Genomic DNA, 19,770 nt, shown 5'->3' on the forward strand with positions numbered 1-19,770 from the left:
AAAACCAATTCCGATTCAACAAGATCCAGTCAATAGTGAAAACAGATTTTCATTATTGATGAAGTTATCTTCAATAATGAAAATGTATTTTCAAATGTAGTCACTCTACATGAGAAGCCTCCAGACTTTACACATAATCTTTAGTATTTCTAATTATTGAAGCTCCATGGACTTGCGGGGAAACTACAGATCTGGGGATCCCTCCTGCTGTCATTCACCTCTCTGCCATTGTAGGTGAAAAAGACCAAGGGGCATATGCTTTTTGAGTGAGGACTGGTGTAAGGCCTACCACCACTCAGTAAGGGAGCCAAACACGTAAGAATCAGAGAAGAGGACGTCTCCTGCATGATGCCCCCTAGTATTGCTATAGGTGAAAAGTACATTAGTATTTTTGTTTAATTATTCATGTGTTACAGAAAAGGCATCAATGTGTTTGGTCACAAACTACAGTGAGGGAAATGACTAACTACAATGAGGGAAATGACCAAATGCACTGTTTTCCAGGGGGGGAAAATACAGGATTAACTATAAATTATTTATTTATTTCGCGATACGGCTTGGAGTAGGCCACGTCGCTCCAGCGACACACCGATTAACCCTAACCTAATCACAGGACAATTTACAGTGGCCAATTAACAACAAATTTCACGACATATGCAGTGAAATTAAACCTGATTCTGATTTCTGTCCTACTCTGAAATCTTTGGACTCTGGACGCATTCCACAGGGAGGACGTATAGAGACTCCTTACGGAACGGTGCTGGAATTGAACTGCGAACTCCGGAACACCGCGAGCTGTAATAACGTCGCGCTAACCGCTAAGCTACTGTGGCGCCCACCGATCGATCGCCCAACTCTGCTCTTAAAATGTGCAGCTTTACATGCTCAAGTAGAAAGGGCAGAGGGAACTTTGGTTTAATATTGCATCTGAAAGATGGTCAGCATCTTAGTTCATCAAATGCAAAGATGTAAGTCTCCAGGCAATTCTCACCAGAGGTAAGAGACCAAATTCTCACTCCGGAGAGACCACATTCAGAGATGCGAGATGCAAGTAGGTACGAGTGAGGTTGCTGATGCAAGCTTGCCCGCCAGTTTGTGCTTAATATTCAATTTAAATTGCCTCATTTGCTTAACACGTAGCCGCACGGGAGCAACCCAGGCAGTGTCTCCGGATCGCATGCATCATTTTACAGGTCAGTCAAACTGAGCTGTAAATTGCGCCTCACAGACCCAACTCATTACGTGTCCCCTCTCTTAATTTCTGTATTTGTACGAAAACGATTAAACATTAACTTATAAATTCTCCTGGGATCACTTCGTACGATAAGCTGTTAAAGTCTCCCGCAACCGGCAAAAAGCGAAATGGCAATAAGTAGGTACATGCAACGCAAAAAACACAAAATAAAGGATTGAAAACATTAAAGGATCACAGCGCAACCTCCCTTTCTTATACTTTCTACAAGAAAATCTCTACAGCAACATCCCTAACTTTGGAAAATTTAATGTATTCCCACCGTCCCACGACGGTAACAAAAAAGGGTCATGGATTATTTGTACTTTAACCTAGTTGGGAGAAGTGGAAGGATCCCGCGGCGGCAGCATTTTTATTTTGGTGTGTGTTACACTTGCTGCTAATTCGTAGTTCTCCGGTTTATTCTGCGCTCCTCGCAGTGGGAGCCGCAGCTCGCAGGAAGGTGCGGGGCCGGGCGCCAAGCAGCGGCTGACGCGAGGGTGCGAGGGCCAGCGGTGGGTGCGGGCGCCCACCCACACGCTCCGCGCGCTCCCGACCCCGCTGTCTTCTCCCGCGACGGCATCGTCGGGCGCGTGCATGCGGTTGCTGGGTGGGTGGGTGGGGGTAGAGTCAGCGGCGGTAGAGAAGGGGGGTGGGGTTGTTGGCGGCGAAACGCACACATACACATCATGTGGAGAGTGGAAGAAGTAGAGAGCGTGCCACCTACCTGCTAACATCCATCCGGAGAAAACATTGCACCAAACTTAGCCCGAATGCGCGCTGCTGTTGCTGCTCACAGCCGTCAGCTCGCTGCACAGGCAACTGCAACTACTGCATTTCAGTCTCAGCTCTGCACAGAAACCATCAGTTGCAGAGAAAAAGAATCGTAGATTTGTATCTTTAATGTAGCATCTTTGGAAAAAAAAGATATGTGCTTTTGGAAGTTGTGATTTTTTTCAAAAGTAAAGAGTGAGGACGATTTAAACTTAATATATATTTCAATATTGGAGAAAGAGAATGAACGCGATGGTGTCTTTGAGGTTTGCCCTGGTGCTGGCGGTGGCCGCTAACTTTATTGACAGCGAAGCGAAGTTTCTTGAGAGGGGTGAGAAAGCTCCGGTGAGGAGATGCCTGGATGGGAGTACGCCGCGCCGCTTGAGGAGGAGAGAGAGGAGGCTGCTAGCCCTGGACCCCAGTGGCTATATCTGTCACAGGCTGTACAGCCGCTTGTCCTGCTGCCCCAGCTTCGGGCATTTCCATGAGTTCGTTGATCCCAAGGTAAATGCTCACACTCAGGCTGGAATAAAAATGCACCATGCCATGCTGCAAATGATGCGTTCAACAGGTTGAGCACAGACCAGCAGCAAACCCAGTTATAGTTATCAAAGACCTTATAGTAAGTACTGCGTGTAACAGGGGTAGATTATTATTGGCAGGGGCCGGGGTAATATGTTTCTGTTTACTTTTCTTGGGCAAGAGAAGGGGGTTCCAGTCATATTGGTGTTGACGGACAAAAATAATATAAAGTGGAAGTGTGACAAACGTTCAGGTGTTCTTTTGCCATCTTCACACTTGCAGCACTGTAGTTGTCAAGGCTGACGAGGGACGCCTCAAATCTCGTGTTTCAGCGTTGTTGGTATCAGCATAATAAGAAATACCCAGATTGAATCGAATTTTTATGCTAGGTTCACGGTGGATTTCACTCCATTCTCATGTAAACAGCTTCTTCGAATCAACATATGCGTCTGGGTGGTTTCTACCACTTTGTTTTGTAACAAAAAGCCATATTGCATCATTTAATTTGCTCAAGTCATGCAAATAGAAAAAAATCAATAGAACAAAAAGGGGTCGACTTATCCTCCTCCCCACTAAACTGCTGCCCACACACAGAGCCCTGTTGCTTATGGCAAAAGAATAACAACAACACCATTGTGTTTGTTAGCTGGTTCACTAATGGGTGAAACTGGAGAACATCATTCTCCTTCAGTCCAGGCTCTGTCCAAATGTTCGCCCCTTCTGAGTGAGCATTTGTCCCACTGTTTCTGTTCCCAGATCAGTAGAAGGTCTCACTGCAGGCTTTCAGTTCTACTTCCCCAAGTGTAACAATCTTCAAGTGAGGGTAAAATTTGTCAAGTTTTTGGGTGGAAATGATCTGTGTTAACAGCCTGTCAGTGTAATTGATATATTAGATAATCTTACCAGATATATTTTATTTATAGATAAGTTGACGAGCAATTATTTTAGTGTTTCTCACAACTAGCTGTTGATTGTATCATGCATAATCATGTCTTCAGATGTACTTCTCTTCAGCTTTTTATCCCAATATCTTTCAAGTGTCTTGGATGGTTTGTCAGCTTGCCTCAACGCATGGCTATTTTAGGAAGAGCTTATTAGAGAATTTATCCTTCCTGATTTACAACTTTGAATGATTTCAGAGCCAAGTGAATGTTATCAAACACGTTCCTGCTTTCTGCACAGTTTGAACTTGATGCTCACTAATGACAATTATTAAACAAAGTGAAAAAAATCTTCATCTTTAAAACAACAAATTATTCAGTCTGCTAATTGGAGCAATTCTGTGATGAAAGGAAGACCACACATGTTTTACATAAATCAATAGAAACTGAAATAATTCATGTTATGATAATTTGTAAATATTGGTAGTTTTCAATGCATTAAGTTCAATCACATGCAGCTCAATGTTTTTATATAAAATAGCAACAATAAGGACAAAATAGGAATCTTAGGGGTCCTTAAACTTTTCAATCACTTATTTAGCAATCAGATAAAGAGAATGTTCTGAATGGACAGGATGTTTTATGGGATCAGACAGACTGATAACAGATAAGCACTTTTAGATTTGAGATGTACTACTGTTGCTGCAGGTCATTCAGTATAGGGGAATTGTAGCCAAATGGTGAAGGTTTTTCATAGATTGCGCTAAGTAAAATTCTAGTTTTACACAGTTCTCCTGCAAAAACCATGTGTTGAAGACCTACTAGAAGAATGGTGCTTATATTTATATTCTGAAAAAATGTTCATTCGGAAAAAGTACATCGTGGATAGTAAAATTAGTAAGTTACTCTGTTGGCCGTTACGTTTATTGGAAGTTATTATTCATTCCATTGTGAACCATCTCACAGCCAGGTAGGTAGAATAGTGTTATGGCAGCACATTTCCCCTGACCAGAATTGACAAAGTTGTGCAGTTTGCAAACTTCATCAGTGATTTTGCGGGTGGGTGGGGTGGTGGGGAAAAGGAAGTGGCAGTTGTGGGGATGTATAGAAGAGAGCCTGAGGATTTCATTTTTTTTTTTACCCACAGCTACTGTAGTTCTGTAGCTAAGCACCTACACTCCATCAGCAACAAGCAAGATTTTCTGGTGGCCAACCGTTTTAATTCCACTCCCCATTCCCACTCTGACATGTTGGTCCTTGGCAAGATGAGGCCACCCTTAGGTTGGGGGAGCAACAGATTGTATTCTGTCTAGGTAGCCTCTAACCTGACAACATGAGCATCAATTTCTCTAAATTCTGGTGACTTCTCCCACTGCCCCTTCTCCCTGTTTCCATTCCCCTCTTACCATTTCTCTTCTCCTCACCTGCTTGTCATCTCCCTCTGGTGCCCCTCCCCTTTCCCCTTCTTCCATGGTCCACTCTCCTCTCCTATCAGATTCCTTCTTCTTTAAACCTTTACATTTTCCACCTATCACTTCTCAGTTTCTCACTTTGCCCCCCTCTCCCACCCAGCTCCCTTCCCCCTCACCTGGCTTCCCCTCCCACCACCTTCTGGCTTCACCCCCCCCCCCTTCCTTTCCAGTCCATATGAAGGATCTCAGCCCAAAACATCAACTGATAATTCTTCTTTCCAGGTGCTGCCTGACCTGCTGAGTTCCTGCAGCACTTTGTGTGTGTTACTCTGGATTTCCAGCATCTGCAGAATCTCGTGTTAGTTCTATATGGTGCTCCATCTAATGGTTAGTTCTAGCATTAACATTCCTGAGTTGAAATAAGGGATCTGAATGCATGAAAACTGGAATGTCATGTTATTGTGTTCTGTAAAGAATAAATGCTTGAGAAAAATACACAGAATGACCATATACTTGAAACTTACCCCTGTCACATTGTCAATTCATGCACAATGTTTATCATCTGGGCAAATGTTCAAGCAGAACCTTCAGTTCCCCAGCTGTGATGCTTATATTCTAACCAGATCCACTGTGGGATATCCTCCTCCTGTCATTAATTCTTGCAAGTGGAAGCCGAACCTTTGGACTCCTTCAAGTTCCCTTCAGCAAATGTGATAATGTGATAGCAACATACAAGGTCGGCGCAGGATACTCAGCCCCTCAAACCTGCTTTTGTCATTTAATAAGATAATGACTGATCTGACTTTAACCTCAATTCTCTGTTCCTATTTATTGCCATTAACCTTTCACTTCTCTATTTATAGGGAATCTATTTAACTCCCTTTTAAAATTTTCATAGACTCTAGTTCCACAGCCTTTTCAGGAGAGAGAAAAATATTGCCTCAAAAGGGAGCCTTCCTTATCTTCAAACTGATCTCCATCATGGGTTTTTCCACCATGATAAACATCCTCCACATGAAGACCCATTGAGATCTTATTCATTACAATCAAGTCCTTTTGCTTCTAAACTTCAGCAGATACAAGCCTTGCCTGTCCTATCTTTCCCCATATGTCCACCTGTCCATTCCAGGTATTAGTTTAGTAAACCTTCTCCGAACTGCTTTCAGATCCTTAATGGAAGGACAGAACCAACAGGGAGGTATTGCCTAGTGAGGTCTCGGTCATCAAGAGAATGTCGAATTCCTTTTTTTTTAAACAGTTAAGTAGGCTGTCTTGTCCTGTATGGTATTAGGTTTTGTCAAAGTTCTTGGAATGCAGTCATCCAGACAACTGGAGAACATTCCATCACATTCCTGATCTTATTGTAGATTGTGGCTTGGGGCATTTTTTTTCTCAGGAAAATGTAAATGTCCTTTATTAAAGTTATTATGGAGCAACTTCATTAATAAGTATTACTGATGTTGGAATTGAATATATGAGATAGCCATTGGAGGACAATTGGACAGAAAGCAGAGAAAGGTATAAATAGTTCATTTTCTAATTGGCAAGCTTTAACTCACAATGTGCCTTAGGATTCAATGCTGCTGCCTTAGTTTCTTACAGATGAGTTTTTAGCAACATAAACCAAATTTGCTGATAATTCAGTGATAGGTTGGAATATAAATTATTAGGAAGATCTATATGATTAAATATTATTTAATGCGAGAGCAAAAATGTGGTTTAGTGACTTATAGTGTGGGGAAATGTAACGTTGTACGTTTCATATAATAGAAAAACAGAATGTTAATTAAGCGGTGTGAAAATTTCTGATGTTGATATTCAGAGAATCCTCCTGCAAGAAACACAGAGCATTTACATTGAATAATTAGGAAGTCAAGTGGAATGTTAGCCTTTAATATCAGGAAGGAAGACTCAAAACTAAGGAACTGTTGCTGCAAATGTAAAGGGCAAGTGTAAAGAGTGCATCTGGAATACAATGTGAAATGTTGGTCTTTTTGCTTACCTAAGGGTAGGTCCCAAGGAAGTTTGGTAGATTGTTTGCTGGGAAAAGCAGCTTGCCTTAAGAATAATGCGGGGGTATGTTGTGTTTTGCAGAAGTGTAACATGGCAGCTTAACGGTTAGCTTAACTCCATAACAGCGCTGGTGACCCCAGTTCACTGCCGCTGTCTATAAGGAGTTTGTACATTCTCCCCATAACCGAGTGGGTTTCCTCCCACATTTCAAGGATATATGAGTTACTAGGTTGAGTAGTCACATGGATGTAATTGGGCAGCACAGGCAGGAAGGACCTGTTATCATGCTAAGTAAAAAAATTACATGTTGATAATGTTAAAATTTTTTTAAACTAACAAGAATTTAGATGAATGAGAGCAGATCTAAGTGATTCTAAATAGGGTTGACAGGAAAAGTGCAGGGGAGGATGTTTCCCTTAGTGGGCAAGACGAAGACAAGGAAGCGTAATTCAGTGATTGTTGCCAATTTACAAAAGAGATTCAGAGGAATTTACTCCCTCCAACCACTGTGAATCTTTGGAATTTTCTGTTCCAGAGGGCAAATGTTGTCCAGTTACAAGGTGCATTCAATTGCTGTGATAAATTGTTTTTATGGAGATTAAGAAAGGAAATCGAGGAATGTAGAGATTGTACATGACAACAGTGATAAGAATATAGATGAGATTAGTCATCATCTCAATTGAACACCAGAAGAGGCATGGGGGCGGGGTGGCGCATGTGGTCTATGTTTACTTCTATTAATACTCATAATTTCCATTTCTCACCTTTAAAATGTTTCTAGCACCTGTCTCATTTCTTCATCGTTACCCTAATGAAGACCTTACTTTCTTTCATGATTCATATTTCTGTCTCTAGGAATCAGTTTGGTTTCCCATCAATGACAGATTGAATTAGCCTTCCATTAGAAATGAGCCCCAGGCAGTGCTTCCACTGTGATAGCATCAAATCACATCCACTGGCAATATGAAATCTCAGTTCTATCCCTCTGGTTATCTGGACCACCCATGTACCAGCCTTGTAATACTTTTTATTTATAAATTACAACCCACCTGTTCTGTGCTGACTTAGTAGACTTAAATATACTGTGGTGAACACAAAGAATTAAACAATCAGTGTTTAGCTATACACTATAAAACAGACCACAAAGTTCAATTAGAACTATAGAGATAGTTGAATAATCTCAGCGATTAAACTTTATGCAATTTTACAACTTTTATGCTGGACTAGTGCAAGAAGAACATTAGGTTAATAGAGTTAATACTCTGCATTATACAATCTCATATATTTTAAAGGTCAGAAGTTAACAGTACATTGTCGTCAGATAGATTCGCTTTGGTATTTGTTCGTACTTCTAATTTGCAATTTGATGCCTACTTGAAACTAAAAAAAAAACATGAATTTGTTAGTGAATTATTATTCACTGTACTCCGAACATGAATGCTAATCACTGTATTTTTTTCATCATCTATCCTATCAACATTAGAAAGAGAGCAGCCAGTTAACCAAATAGCAACACATAATTGGTATTTTTGGCCATTGGAGAACTCAATGAGTTTTGTATTTGCACGCCATCTTTTGTACCATCGAACTACTATTTGATTTCCATCTTTGAAATTGGCCCAGTCATGAAAAGAATGTGCTTTTGAGACGATGTTTATGTCAGGAACTCTTCAGTCAATACAGACCGGCTCCACAGATTTTCCCTGGTGTCCTCAAAACTCATATTTGAATGCATGCTTATAACATCACTTTTCACTTATTTGCCCATTTATAAATATAGTATCCCAGGGAAGCAAGAAACTTACCATACTCTCTGATGTACTTTTATTTTGCTTGATGAGTCCATTTTTAATCCCAAAGTATGGATAGTTTCCATCATGAGCAACATCTAGTTGAGATGGTCTGATGACATAGCAATAAAAATCTGTCTGGAATGTTCTTCCGACTACTTATGGAGTGCTTTTCATTGCCATTGATGTACTTTCTGTGTTAAAGTTCCCACGCCCAAATAAACCAGATTTTTGGAACATAATGTTACTAGAAGTTATGTAAATTGTTGCAATATTTTCAAAGAAAAGATCTTGTATAGATTAAAATCATGTTCCCTTCATATTTCTTAAAAATATACATAAATTCAGCAACACACACAAAATGCTGGAGGAACTCGGCAGACTAGGCAGCGTCTAAGGGAAAAAGTGCAGTCGACATGGCGGAAACGTCAACTGCACTTTTTTCCGTGGGTGCTGCCTGGCCTGCTGAATTCCTCCAACATTTTGTGTGTGTTGCTCAGATTTCCAGCATCTTCAGATTTTCTCTTGTTCATAAGTTCAGCAGCTTTTTTTTGGGTGATATTTTAACAGATGTTTTGTTGCAATCCATTTAATACACTTATTTTGATAATTTGCATCCCAAGCTGTTATGTATAAGCTCCAAGAATTGTTTGCTGTATGATCATGAGTGGCTCTTGAAGTATAAAATGAGTAAATTCTAGCTAGTTGAGAGGAAAAGTGAATAAGATCCCTCTCTATGACCAAAATGTGCATGAGGCAGTATTGTTGTGTGTCCAATGAGTTTATTCAATCAGATTGGAAATCTTTCTGTCACATGTCAAACACTTTTCAACTGCAGTCTTGAGAAGATAAAGTTCACTGTATATATGGACAAAATCTAATGCAGTTCTCCTAATGGTGTAATGCATGAGATGAATTGTGAGTTAGGGATAGAACTGAGGTGATGATTTTCCAATCTAAGTTACTTTAGGGTGTCACCTCTGAAAGAGAATGGATGGGATTCATAAATTTCCCTATAAAACTGTGGACAGCTCCGGGAAAAGTCAACATATGAAACAAAATTGACAATGTTTAAAAGTCAGCTGTCAAAAATCCACACCATTATCAGAAAATAAATTTCTTTGGTTATATGCTCATTGTGGTTGCGAAGATGGCCTAGTATATCTATAGCAGTTCCAAACTGAGATTGTTTTGGGCCCCCAAGAACATGTAAGTAGCTCTAATTATGTATTTCCATTATATAAATTGCAATGATTGACATACCTTACCAGTGTTTATTTTTAAATCCTTAGGATAATAAGCACAGAAGTGTTACATTTGGTTTTATGCAACTTTCCTTAAAAAAAACTGGAATGTCTCCCTTGTCCTAATTCATGATCTTTCTGTAACTTTTGCGCAATTATCTTATCTACACATGCATCAGACACAAAGGGCCAGTCGCACCATGCTGGAATTGCTCTGTGTGCACTCTCATTGTTTCCAGTGGGAGAGAACATTGAGGGTGTGTTCTAATGATGGCTCTATCTGTCTCTTCCTGGGTACCATGCGGACCTCACACAGTGCAAAATGTGAAAGTCGTACTGTGTCAAAGCACCACAAAATATATATAAAGAGAAAATACTGGATCTAATTTCAGATAATTTATATTATGTTATTGTCCAATCTATTTTATATGTGAGCAAAAGACATTGCAGAAATAGTAAAAAAATGATTCCAATCATTAGAGTTCTTGCGGCATGTTTGGTTCCACAAAAGCACGTAATTGGTGTCCATGATGGTCAACAGAGAAGTGTGCTAATTGACATCTGGGTAGCAGAATTTGAAAATTTTGTTTTATTTTATGGCATACAAATAATTCTGTCCTTCAGCAGAGCATAAAGCCATTTTTGATTTGTAAATGAAACTTAAATATTCATAAAGATATGGAATTAGTTATTATTTCTGATTAACCTTAACTTTGTTTTAAACACAGTTTACTTGAGGTTAGTGTCCAGGACGTGTCAGTACAGTTTACATGCAATGATGGTTGTAATGGAGCTTCTCTCCAAAGAAAATATATAAACCAGGTTTGGATCGCGATAGTACTAAGTCAAATTGAGGAAGGCATTATGAACAAAAAGTGAAGTTTATTTCATATGATTACAAACAAATCAAAAATATCTTTGGAATCACTTTTCATTGAATACTAAACAAAGTATTAATTAAATTAAGTTAGAATTCCGAGACAACCACGAAAATGTTATTAAGTAGTTTTAGCAACTTCAATATTTTATAAACAAAAACATATAATCTGCCAACAGTCCCACAGTATTTACTTTCACTCTAGTAAATATATTTACATTGAATGTTAGTTAAGGAAATTTGTAATTATTGGAACTGATTGATGCATTTATGGATGTTATTATTTTCTATTAAGTTTTATATACTGTATGTACCTCGGAACATTACAGTCTGAGACATCAGTAGCACTCCCAATGAGAATTCCTACAGTGGAGTTGTAAGGTAGGAATTTAACATAATGCAAGATATACAGTATATATCATTATGGCCTGAGTAATGCTTTCTTTAATGTACTCAAATGTTTGGGATCTTTGATGCTGCATACTCTATTTTCTCTTTTAAAAATTTTATTAATGTTCCAGTTTATGGAAGGAAAGAAACAATACCTGAATTATGGAAGTTTGACTGCACGTACATAGTATTAGTTGATACACTAGATTTAAAGTTAGGGGCAAATCAAGTAAATCAATTTCATCTCTATTCCTGAAGGCAAGAAGGTATGGTAAAGATCTTATATAAAGCAGATGTTCTCTGCACATCTGAATGTTATTTTTTTAATTCAGTTTGATTTTGCTTACTTCTTTCTGCTGTTTGATTTTCAGATATTTTCTGTTACAAACAACACAGAATGTGCAAAGCTGCTGGAGGAGATCAAGTGCGCCCAGTGTTCACCACATGCACAATATTTATTTCACTTCCCTGACCGGCAAGGAGCACCAGACAATGAACTGGCCTTTCCAATGTTGTGCAGAGATTATTGCAAACAGCTCTACTTTGCGTGCAGAAGCCAAATGACAGGTAATAAAGGCAACAGGACTTCTGAATGAACTCCTGGAATCATATAATTCCTTGTCTATTTTGATGAATCAATGTGGGGGGTATTCACAGCAAACCCATGGTCCTCTGGTGTGCTTATTGCATTGAAAGGGGGTGGTCATGGGCACCATTAAACAAACCGAAAAGCTGACTAAAACGTCATTGCTTCAGCACTGCTGGCAGATGCTGCTGCCACCCTGTTTGGAGATGTCGTAACATTCAGAAAAGGCTGCTGCCACCCCACTGTGTCTCTTTTCACAATTAAAAGTTGCTTTTATGATACAGTAGTGTAATAGCTGAAATAATTCCTTTTCATTTGTTCTAATAGATATACAATTCCAGACGCATGGTAATTCATTTTGCATCTCATTCTCTTGATGGAAATTGGGCCTTTTGCAGCAAGATATGTACTTTTAATGGTATCTTGCCTTTTCTTAAAAGAAAAACTTCTTAAGGAGAGCTCTTAATTTTCTTTGGTGTGGTTTTACACATTTCCCAAGTTTCCTGAAAAATGAAAATATTATTATTTTATACACAAACTACCATTTACCATAGTTCTCTCCATACAGCTGGTTCTTGCTCTTGATCACATTCCCTGCAGACTGAAAGGCTGAGAATTGGAGTGAGGGATGGGGGTTGGGGAGGATTGGTTACATTTTCCAAGTCCAGGCAGTCATAACAGATTAGATTTTGGTGGATATTATTCCCAAACAATAAAAACAAGAGGGAATTTTTGTACACTTTCCTACTCAAAAAATTAACTAATCCCTGACCCCAAGTGACCTTATCCTCATTTTTTTTTTACAAATTGCTATTTAACTTTTTTAAAAATTGCAGTTCTACTAAGAGAAGGAGTTAATTGGAGCATCTTAAGCAGCACAGGAGCTGGTGCCCCAGGAACCTTTCTCCCCAGATCAACATATGTGGTGACGAATGACAAATTTATTTTTCTACAAAGTTTGTGTATGTGTAAAACTGCTGAAGTGCATCAAGATGTCAAGTGCTTTGGGTGACCACCCAGGTTGTGTTGGAAGATAACCAGATGAAAGCATAACTTTAGCACTGGGACATGGATGGGGCTCAGGGGTGCGCATAAGTGAGCCAGCAGCCTGTTTTCCAGGAGAGCAAGATGATTTTCCGACGTTAGACAGATGCTTATAATCAGCATATGGCACCACTTGCTTTTGCAGAGGTCGGTGCTAATTGAAAGCTGTTGTTTTGATACCAAAGTCAGAGGACAAATTTTGTTGACAGGGTAATCATTGACAAGCAGTCTAACAATATTTATTTAAGATACCCAATCAGAAAAATGCAAAAGAGGCTAATGAAATTACAGAAAATTATCCTACTCTTTTTTTCAAGCTAGGAAATGATTATTTATTGACTACAACTCTAGTAGTCATGAAGTCTTTTAATTTCAAATGTTATTTGATTACATTTTAACTTACAGATAATGGTGTGATGTTTTATAAATTATTAAAAGTAGACAGAAAAATAACAGGAATTTTTGTGGGAAGTATTCCCACTTACTTGATTTGTTAGTCTCTCATCGTTATGATGATCCAAAACAAAAATAATTGTAGTTAATTGTAATTTGCACGAATAATTAATATTGTTTACAGAATGTAGTTAAAAAATTTTGAAACTTATAACATTCTCGTCCAATTCTGTAACAGTGGGTGGCCTGGAAGTTTACTGCATCAGTACAGTGATATTCTTGACCACAGAGCAGAACAATATGGTTTTTCTGTTGTTGTTCCTGAAATAAAGACTCCTCAAACACAATTTTTCATATGATAAATTCCCAGAGCCGGGGGTGGGGGGGGGAAGGGGAGGGGCAATTGGGCAAAGCAGTTGGTGGGTAAGATTCTGTCTGTTTACTGCTGTGCACTTTTTGGACTTGGAAAAGTGTTTGTTCAAAATACCCTTTTGTTATTTTGAAGACAAGAAAGAGGGCAACACAATTAGAACATAAATTAAAAACATTTAAAAAAATATAAAATCTTATATTCAAAATAATTTGGTGTTCTCATTTTGGGATACATTTAGTATTATTCTTTATGATTTGAAAATCATTTTATTTATTTCACACTTTATTACTGATAAACAGTTGGATCAAATATTCTAGACATAAAATAGACACAGTGTATGCAATACTGCTTTATATTAATGTTCACTCTGTTGCTAAAAGTACTGAAGAGGAAACTACCTTTTTGACTTTCAGTATTTTCAAGCGAATTTGACAATGTACAGTTTAATGAAAGGTGAAGTGACAAGCTAGCTGGTGCGGCATATGCAGAGCAAGAAGAGTGGTTGTATCTCTGAGACTCCAGACAGCACACAACTGTCAATGCCATCACGGGACATGTAAGAGAAAGATCTCAGGAACTGAGGGAATAGGATTAGAAGAGGTTTCAGAACCAATTGTATAACTTGAAATTCTTTTAATTTATTCTAAAGAAAAAATTTTTAGTCACGGCTCAACCTCAAAAAGTGAGATGTAAACATTGCTTCAATTATACCATAGATTATGGAACGCTACATTTTAGTTGGTATTTCTAAATTCTGAGATTCCTCTTTGTTGAAAGGTAAATCTGTGAATTTTCCATCAATAATTTATCATTGCTTTATAACAACTGAAAGAATCGATCTGTCTATTGCATCTCAAGGATTATCATAACTCTGAACAGTAAAATAAAGAATATTTGCATTTTGTAACTGATAAATAAATAATTTGTCATGTTTTTTCCTCAATTTGAATGTTGAGGAACTGGAAGTAATAAAGTTATTATTTTAACAGTTTAAAGGGTTGTATGTAAGTCACTGTATATTTTGTTGCTGGAGGGAAAAGATTTCTTTATATGCCAGTTCTTACTGTTATATCAGTCTGAGCAACCACCCCCCCCCCACCCCCCAACCCTGGTGTAATAATGATTGTTGATAAGAATCTGGAAACTTCATAAACTTCTATATCTTTGTTTAAAGAAACTGCACAGCACAACAAAATAAATTGATATTTTTAAGTCAGGTAAATGCAGAAATGTTCTCACACTGAAAGCAGAGTAAAATTATAGTCAGTTGTGTAAAATCCATATTGATTTAATTTGAAAACCAATTTAACTTGCTATACAATAAATACCTGTATTTGCCACTGCTTGGTGACCACTGCACGTATATCAAGATAACGCCAATGAGAATTATTTTTGTGTCACCTTTCAAAACACAGCAATACACAGTTCTGTTCTCGATTCTTTAAGTTAAAAGCTTTGACTTCAGTTATTCTTCTTGCAACATTTTAATCATGTAAACCCTTATAATTTGTTTAACATCTGTTTTCCAGGTCTCTTCCAAACCACTTCAGATGAGTTTTGTAACCTTTATGCAGCAAAGGACAATGGGATATGTTTTCCTGACTCGCCCAGAAAACAAGTGCAAGGACCTGATTCCAACTATTTAAACCAGATGGATGACTATTACAAAATGGAGCAGATCAACAGGTTCAATAAGATAACTACTATTTGGTTCAGAAAGACAAGTCTTTGTAGTTGTGATGTTGAATCAGCTACACGTCAGCTCACACAACAGAGACGTGCTACCGGATGGCTTGCTTTGTCATGGAATTTCAACAGAATCTTACACATTGTTGAAGTTCATTAACAGTTTAAATAATACTCTCTTCAGCCATGTCTTCAAATTTGCATTTCCACGTTCAATACGTTGTTCTTACTCTTCAGACCAAACATTTCCATTCACTTAAAAAGCAATTAGGAGCTTTGAATAAATTACTTCCTGGCTATATTAACCTCAGCATCTACTATTGTAATTTTATAATTTATTTAGGAGTGTGGTATGTTGATGACAGGGCATGCTTTACCAGTCCAGGGTTGCACAAGGAGCCTGTTCCTACTGTTGGTAGTTGTTGCAGAATTTGAAAAATGGATCCATATGTTTTCCCTGTAGGGAGGGACAGACTTCAGTGAAAGAAAGAAACTGGAGAGGAAGGAAGTTTAAGCGGAAGTCAGTAGAGGAAAAATACAGCCAGAATTCAAGAGAGAACATGATCATAAGTCAAGAGGCAGCTATTTCAGGTAGAATAAGGAAGAAATTCAGCCAGATGTAGGCGGGGGGTGGGTGGGGAACAAAGATGGAAGCAAGGAGAGGAGGAATTCAGCCACAATCTACTAAAGGAGGAACTTCAGCCAGTGAACAAGAGAGAGAGGGGGTCCAGGCCCAGGCAGGGAAACAGCGAGAGAGGTTCAGGCAGAAGCAGTGAGAAGAGAATCTCAGACAGAAGCGGCAGAGAAAAAGCTCAGGTGGAATCAGGGAAAGGAAGTTCAGGCAGAGCAGTGAGGAAACACATCCAAGCAAATTCATGCAAAATGTATATAGGATTATCAACAGTGTTCTTGAAATACAAATAGGCTGACTGTAGTTGTCATCTTTACATTCTCATTTCAAAACAAGTTTCAGCTAATGAGGTTTGCGGTGATCCTATTGGCCACTGAAAGCTGGGGCTTTGTACCTATCCAATGACTCTGAAACAACTAGTGACTAAAAGTTATTGGGCTAGGCAGAAGCATTAGACACAGTGTTAGGTGCTCCAATCATGAAAATTATACAGAAAATTTGGTGTCCCATTCTGATCTTTTACCTGGCAGTCAATTCCCCATTTATTACAGGCATGCTGCTCAGAATCAGAATCAGGTTTAATATCACTGGCATATTAATATCATGAAATTTGTTGTTTTGTGGCAGCAGCACTTTGCAACACATAATGATTTAAAAATCATAAATTATAATAAGAAATACATATAAAAACAAAAATGAGTAATGCAAAAATCTACAATGATGTTGACACCCAGGAACTTGAAACTGCTCACCCTTTCCACTGCTGATTCCTCGATGAACGCTGGTATGTGTTCCCTCAACTTCCCCTTCCTGAAGTACACAATCAATTCCTTCGTTTTACTGACGTTGAGTTCGAAGTTGTTGTTGTGACACCACCCAACCAGCTGATCTATCTGGCTCGTGTACACCTCCTCGACACCATCTGAAATTCTAACAACAGTTGTGTCGTCAGTAAACCAATAGATGACATTTGAGCTGTGCCTAGCCACAAAGTCATGGGTTTAGAGAGAGTAGAGCAGTGGGCTAAGCACACACCACTGAAATGCGCCAGTGTTGATTGTCAGCGAGGAGGAGATGTTGCTTCCAATCCACACTGAAGAAGTCAAATATCCAGTTGCAGAGGCCCAGGTTTTGGAGCTTGGTGATTACTACTGAGGTATGACAGTGTTGAATGCTGAACTGTAATCAATAGACAGTAGCCTGATATAGGTATTATTATTGTCCAGGTAATCGAAGGCCGAGTGTGGAGCCAGTGAGACTGCATCCACTGTAGGCCTGTTGTGGTGATAGGCAAATGGCAGCGGGTTCAGGTCCTTGCTTAGGTAGTAGGTGATTCTGGTCATGACCAACCACTCAAACTTCAATCTCTCTAACACTAATTTCTCTAACTTCAGTAGGAATTGTTTCTGTTTTGTTCTTTTAATAGCCTTCTGTAGGTTGTAACTGGACGTCTTGTATAGTTCTGAATCACCTCTCTTGAATGCCACAGATCTAACCTTCAGCAGACTGCAACTGTCATGGTTCATCCATGGCTTTTGGTTTGGGTATGTTCGGCATGTTCTCGAAGGCACACATTCATCCACACAGGTCTTGCTGACAACTGTGTATTCATTCAGATTCAAAGAAGAACCCCTGAAATTTGATGAGTCCACTGACTCGGAGCAGCCCTGTAAGTGCTCCAGCACCTCCCTTGACCACTAGGGTGCTGTGGTCTTTAGTCGCTAGCTGTACACCGGAAGTAGAAGCACAGCTAGGTGATCAGACTTCCCAAAATGAGGATGTGGAGTGACATGGTCAGCGTTCTTGATGGTGGTGTAACAGTGGTCCAGTGTGTTGGCTCCTCTGGTTCCACAGACGATATGTTGGTTGTAGTTGTTCAGAGACTTCTTCAAGCTGGCCTGGCTGGAAGCTCCTGCAATAATAGGGAAGGCCTCAGGCTGCACAGTATCATGCCTGCTGATTACGTTGCTCAGCGCCTCCAGTGCCAGCCAAACATTGGCCTGAGGTCGAATGTACACCGCTATCAGGATGATGGCAAAAATCTCCATTAGTAGATTAAATGGATAACACTTGACTGCTAGATGATCCAGGTCAGGTGAGCAGGATTGAAACAAAGCTGCCACATCTATGCACCATAATGAGTCCATCATGAAGCATATTCCACCTCCTCTACCCTTAGAAGATCCAACTGTCCTGTCTTTGAGATGGATGATGAAGCCCTTGGAATGTAGCAATGCATCTGAAATTGCAGGTTTGAGCCATGTTTCAGTGAAGCAAAGTACACAGCAGTCCTTGATATCCCTCTGATACTGGAATCTTGCTCTGAGGTCTTCAATTTTATTTTCCAGAGACAGTACATTTGCCAGCAGGATAGTTGGAAGTGGGAGTCTAAGGTCTTTACATTTCAGTCGTACCTGTAAACCAGCCTGCTTTCCTCATTTTTTTTATCTTAAAGGGGAACTCCAGTCTGCCATCCAGGTTCTGCCAACTTTGAGGTGCAATAAATTTTTTATCCATGGCTGTGACTGTGGTTTTCAGTTGTAGAAGACCTAAATGGGAATATTTGATGATTCCTATCGGAGCTGCAGGCAAAGAGTTGCCACTTATCAGTGCCATCTTCAGTAACCAATATCTCCTTCATGCTCAGCAAATGCCTTTGATATTCCTTTCCTCCATTCCATTCCAGTCTTTCCCTAGTTCCACTACCCCTTTTTATCCATAGCTTACCCACTTCCTTCAGCATCATTAGCTCTTTAATGCTGGGTACCCTTGACCTATTCAACTGTGATTTGACAGCAGCTGGCTGCATGGTTGCAGCTGGGATCAGGCCTGTTGCTGGATGTGGGGTTTGAGATGCGCTGACTTAGTTTCTCCAGCTACTCTAGTGCTCGTGCTGGGAGAATGATTGCCTGGTACATTTCTGTTTACTGTGTTATTAATGGAAACTAGGAGGTCTTTAGGGTCACTGCAAAATTCCTATTACTTTTCATTTCTGGCTCAGAAATTGACATCTGTAGATTAAGGAAAGTCAGGTACCCATATTGCCTGGTACAGCATGGCCTATTTCCAACAAAAGTAATGAAAATATCTTAGAACAAGTGAGTGTTGCCAACCTTTATCACAGGCCATGGGAAATTCAGCTAGAACCAGAGACAGACTGAGAGAGAGAGAGAGAGAAATAGAGATCATTGTAAACTTAAGAATTCTTTTGGATCCTAAAAAGGAATATATCTAGAACTTAGGAAGGCAGATGTTTGTCTAGAATCTGATTAGGAGGGAATTCAAATACAATCCAGAAATTAGGGGATTATTCTAGACAATGAAAGGTGAGAGGAATTCATTCAAAAAGGGTGAAAGGTCAGACAGAACCAAGGGGAGAGGAAACAATTATGTGCCCAAAGAGGAACTAAAGGTAGAAAATATGAGATTGGCAAATTTGAGAAGAAAATATTTGCATAAAATAGGATCAGTAACTTTAGAATCCACACTGCCCCAAGATTAATGTATAATAACCAGCAAAATGAATCATTTATTGCTTAATTCAGTGTGAAGTTTCTTTAGCATACTTTTGTGGAAAAATTCTGTTGAAATTGCTTTTGTGCTTTTACAGTTCATCGTAAATTTCTGCTTTAGCTATTCAATTATTGGTGTTGTATTGCTGTGCGATACATAAGCTAATTTGTTAGAGACCTTTGTGTATGATGACAGACTTAGAATTTGCTACTTTTCTACCACAAATGTGATGTAACTTCAGTTTGGGCTGGTAACTGATAGATTGTCTTTTTATGATCATAGACGAGTTTCTTAAACTATCTAGGATGCAGAAGATATTGCACAGAGTACTATCACTGCTGACTATAAAACATAGGATTTTGGTGAAAAAGAGCTTTTGCGGCAGTGAGGGAAGAACTGCTGTTCATGTC

General features: G+C 39.2%; 1 protein-coding gene across 3 annotated transcripts in view; it reads left to right on the forward strand.

Annotated features, from left to right (window-relative positions):
* Positions 1-1,979: 1,979 nt before the first annotated feature.
* The window catches only part of hhip (hedgehog interacting protein), a 133,908-nt gene continuing 116,117 nt past the window's right edge, over positions 1,980-19,770 (forward strand). For all 3 annotated transcript variants that reach the window (XM_072256015.1, XM_072256016.1, XM_072256017.1), the window contains exons 1-3: positions 1,980-2,509; positions 11,506-11,701; positions 15,060-15,216. In XM_072256015.1, coding sequence (XP_072112116.1) covers positions 2,249-2,509; positions 11,506-11,701; positions 15,060-15,216 — 614 coding nt within the window. In that variant the 5' untranslated portion in view covers positions 1,980-2,248. The remainder of the gene's footprint in view (positions 2,510-11,505; positions 11,702-15,059; positions 15,217-19,770) is intronic.

This window comes from Mobula birostris, chromosome 4 (genome assembly GCF_030028105.1).
Source record: "Mobula birostris isolate sMobBir1 chromosome 4, sMobBir1.hap1, whole genome shotgun sequence".
NCBI lineage: Eukaryota > Metazoa > Chordata > Chondrichthyes > Myliobatiformes > Myliobatidae > Mobula > Mobula birostris.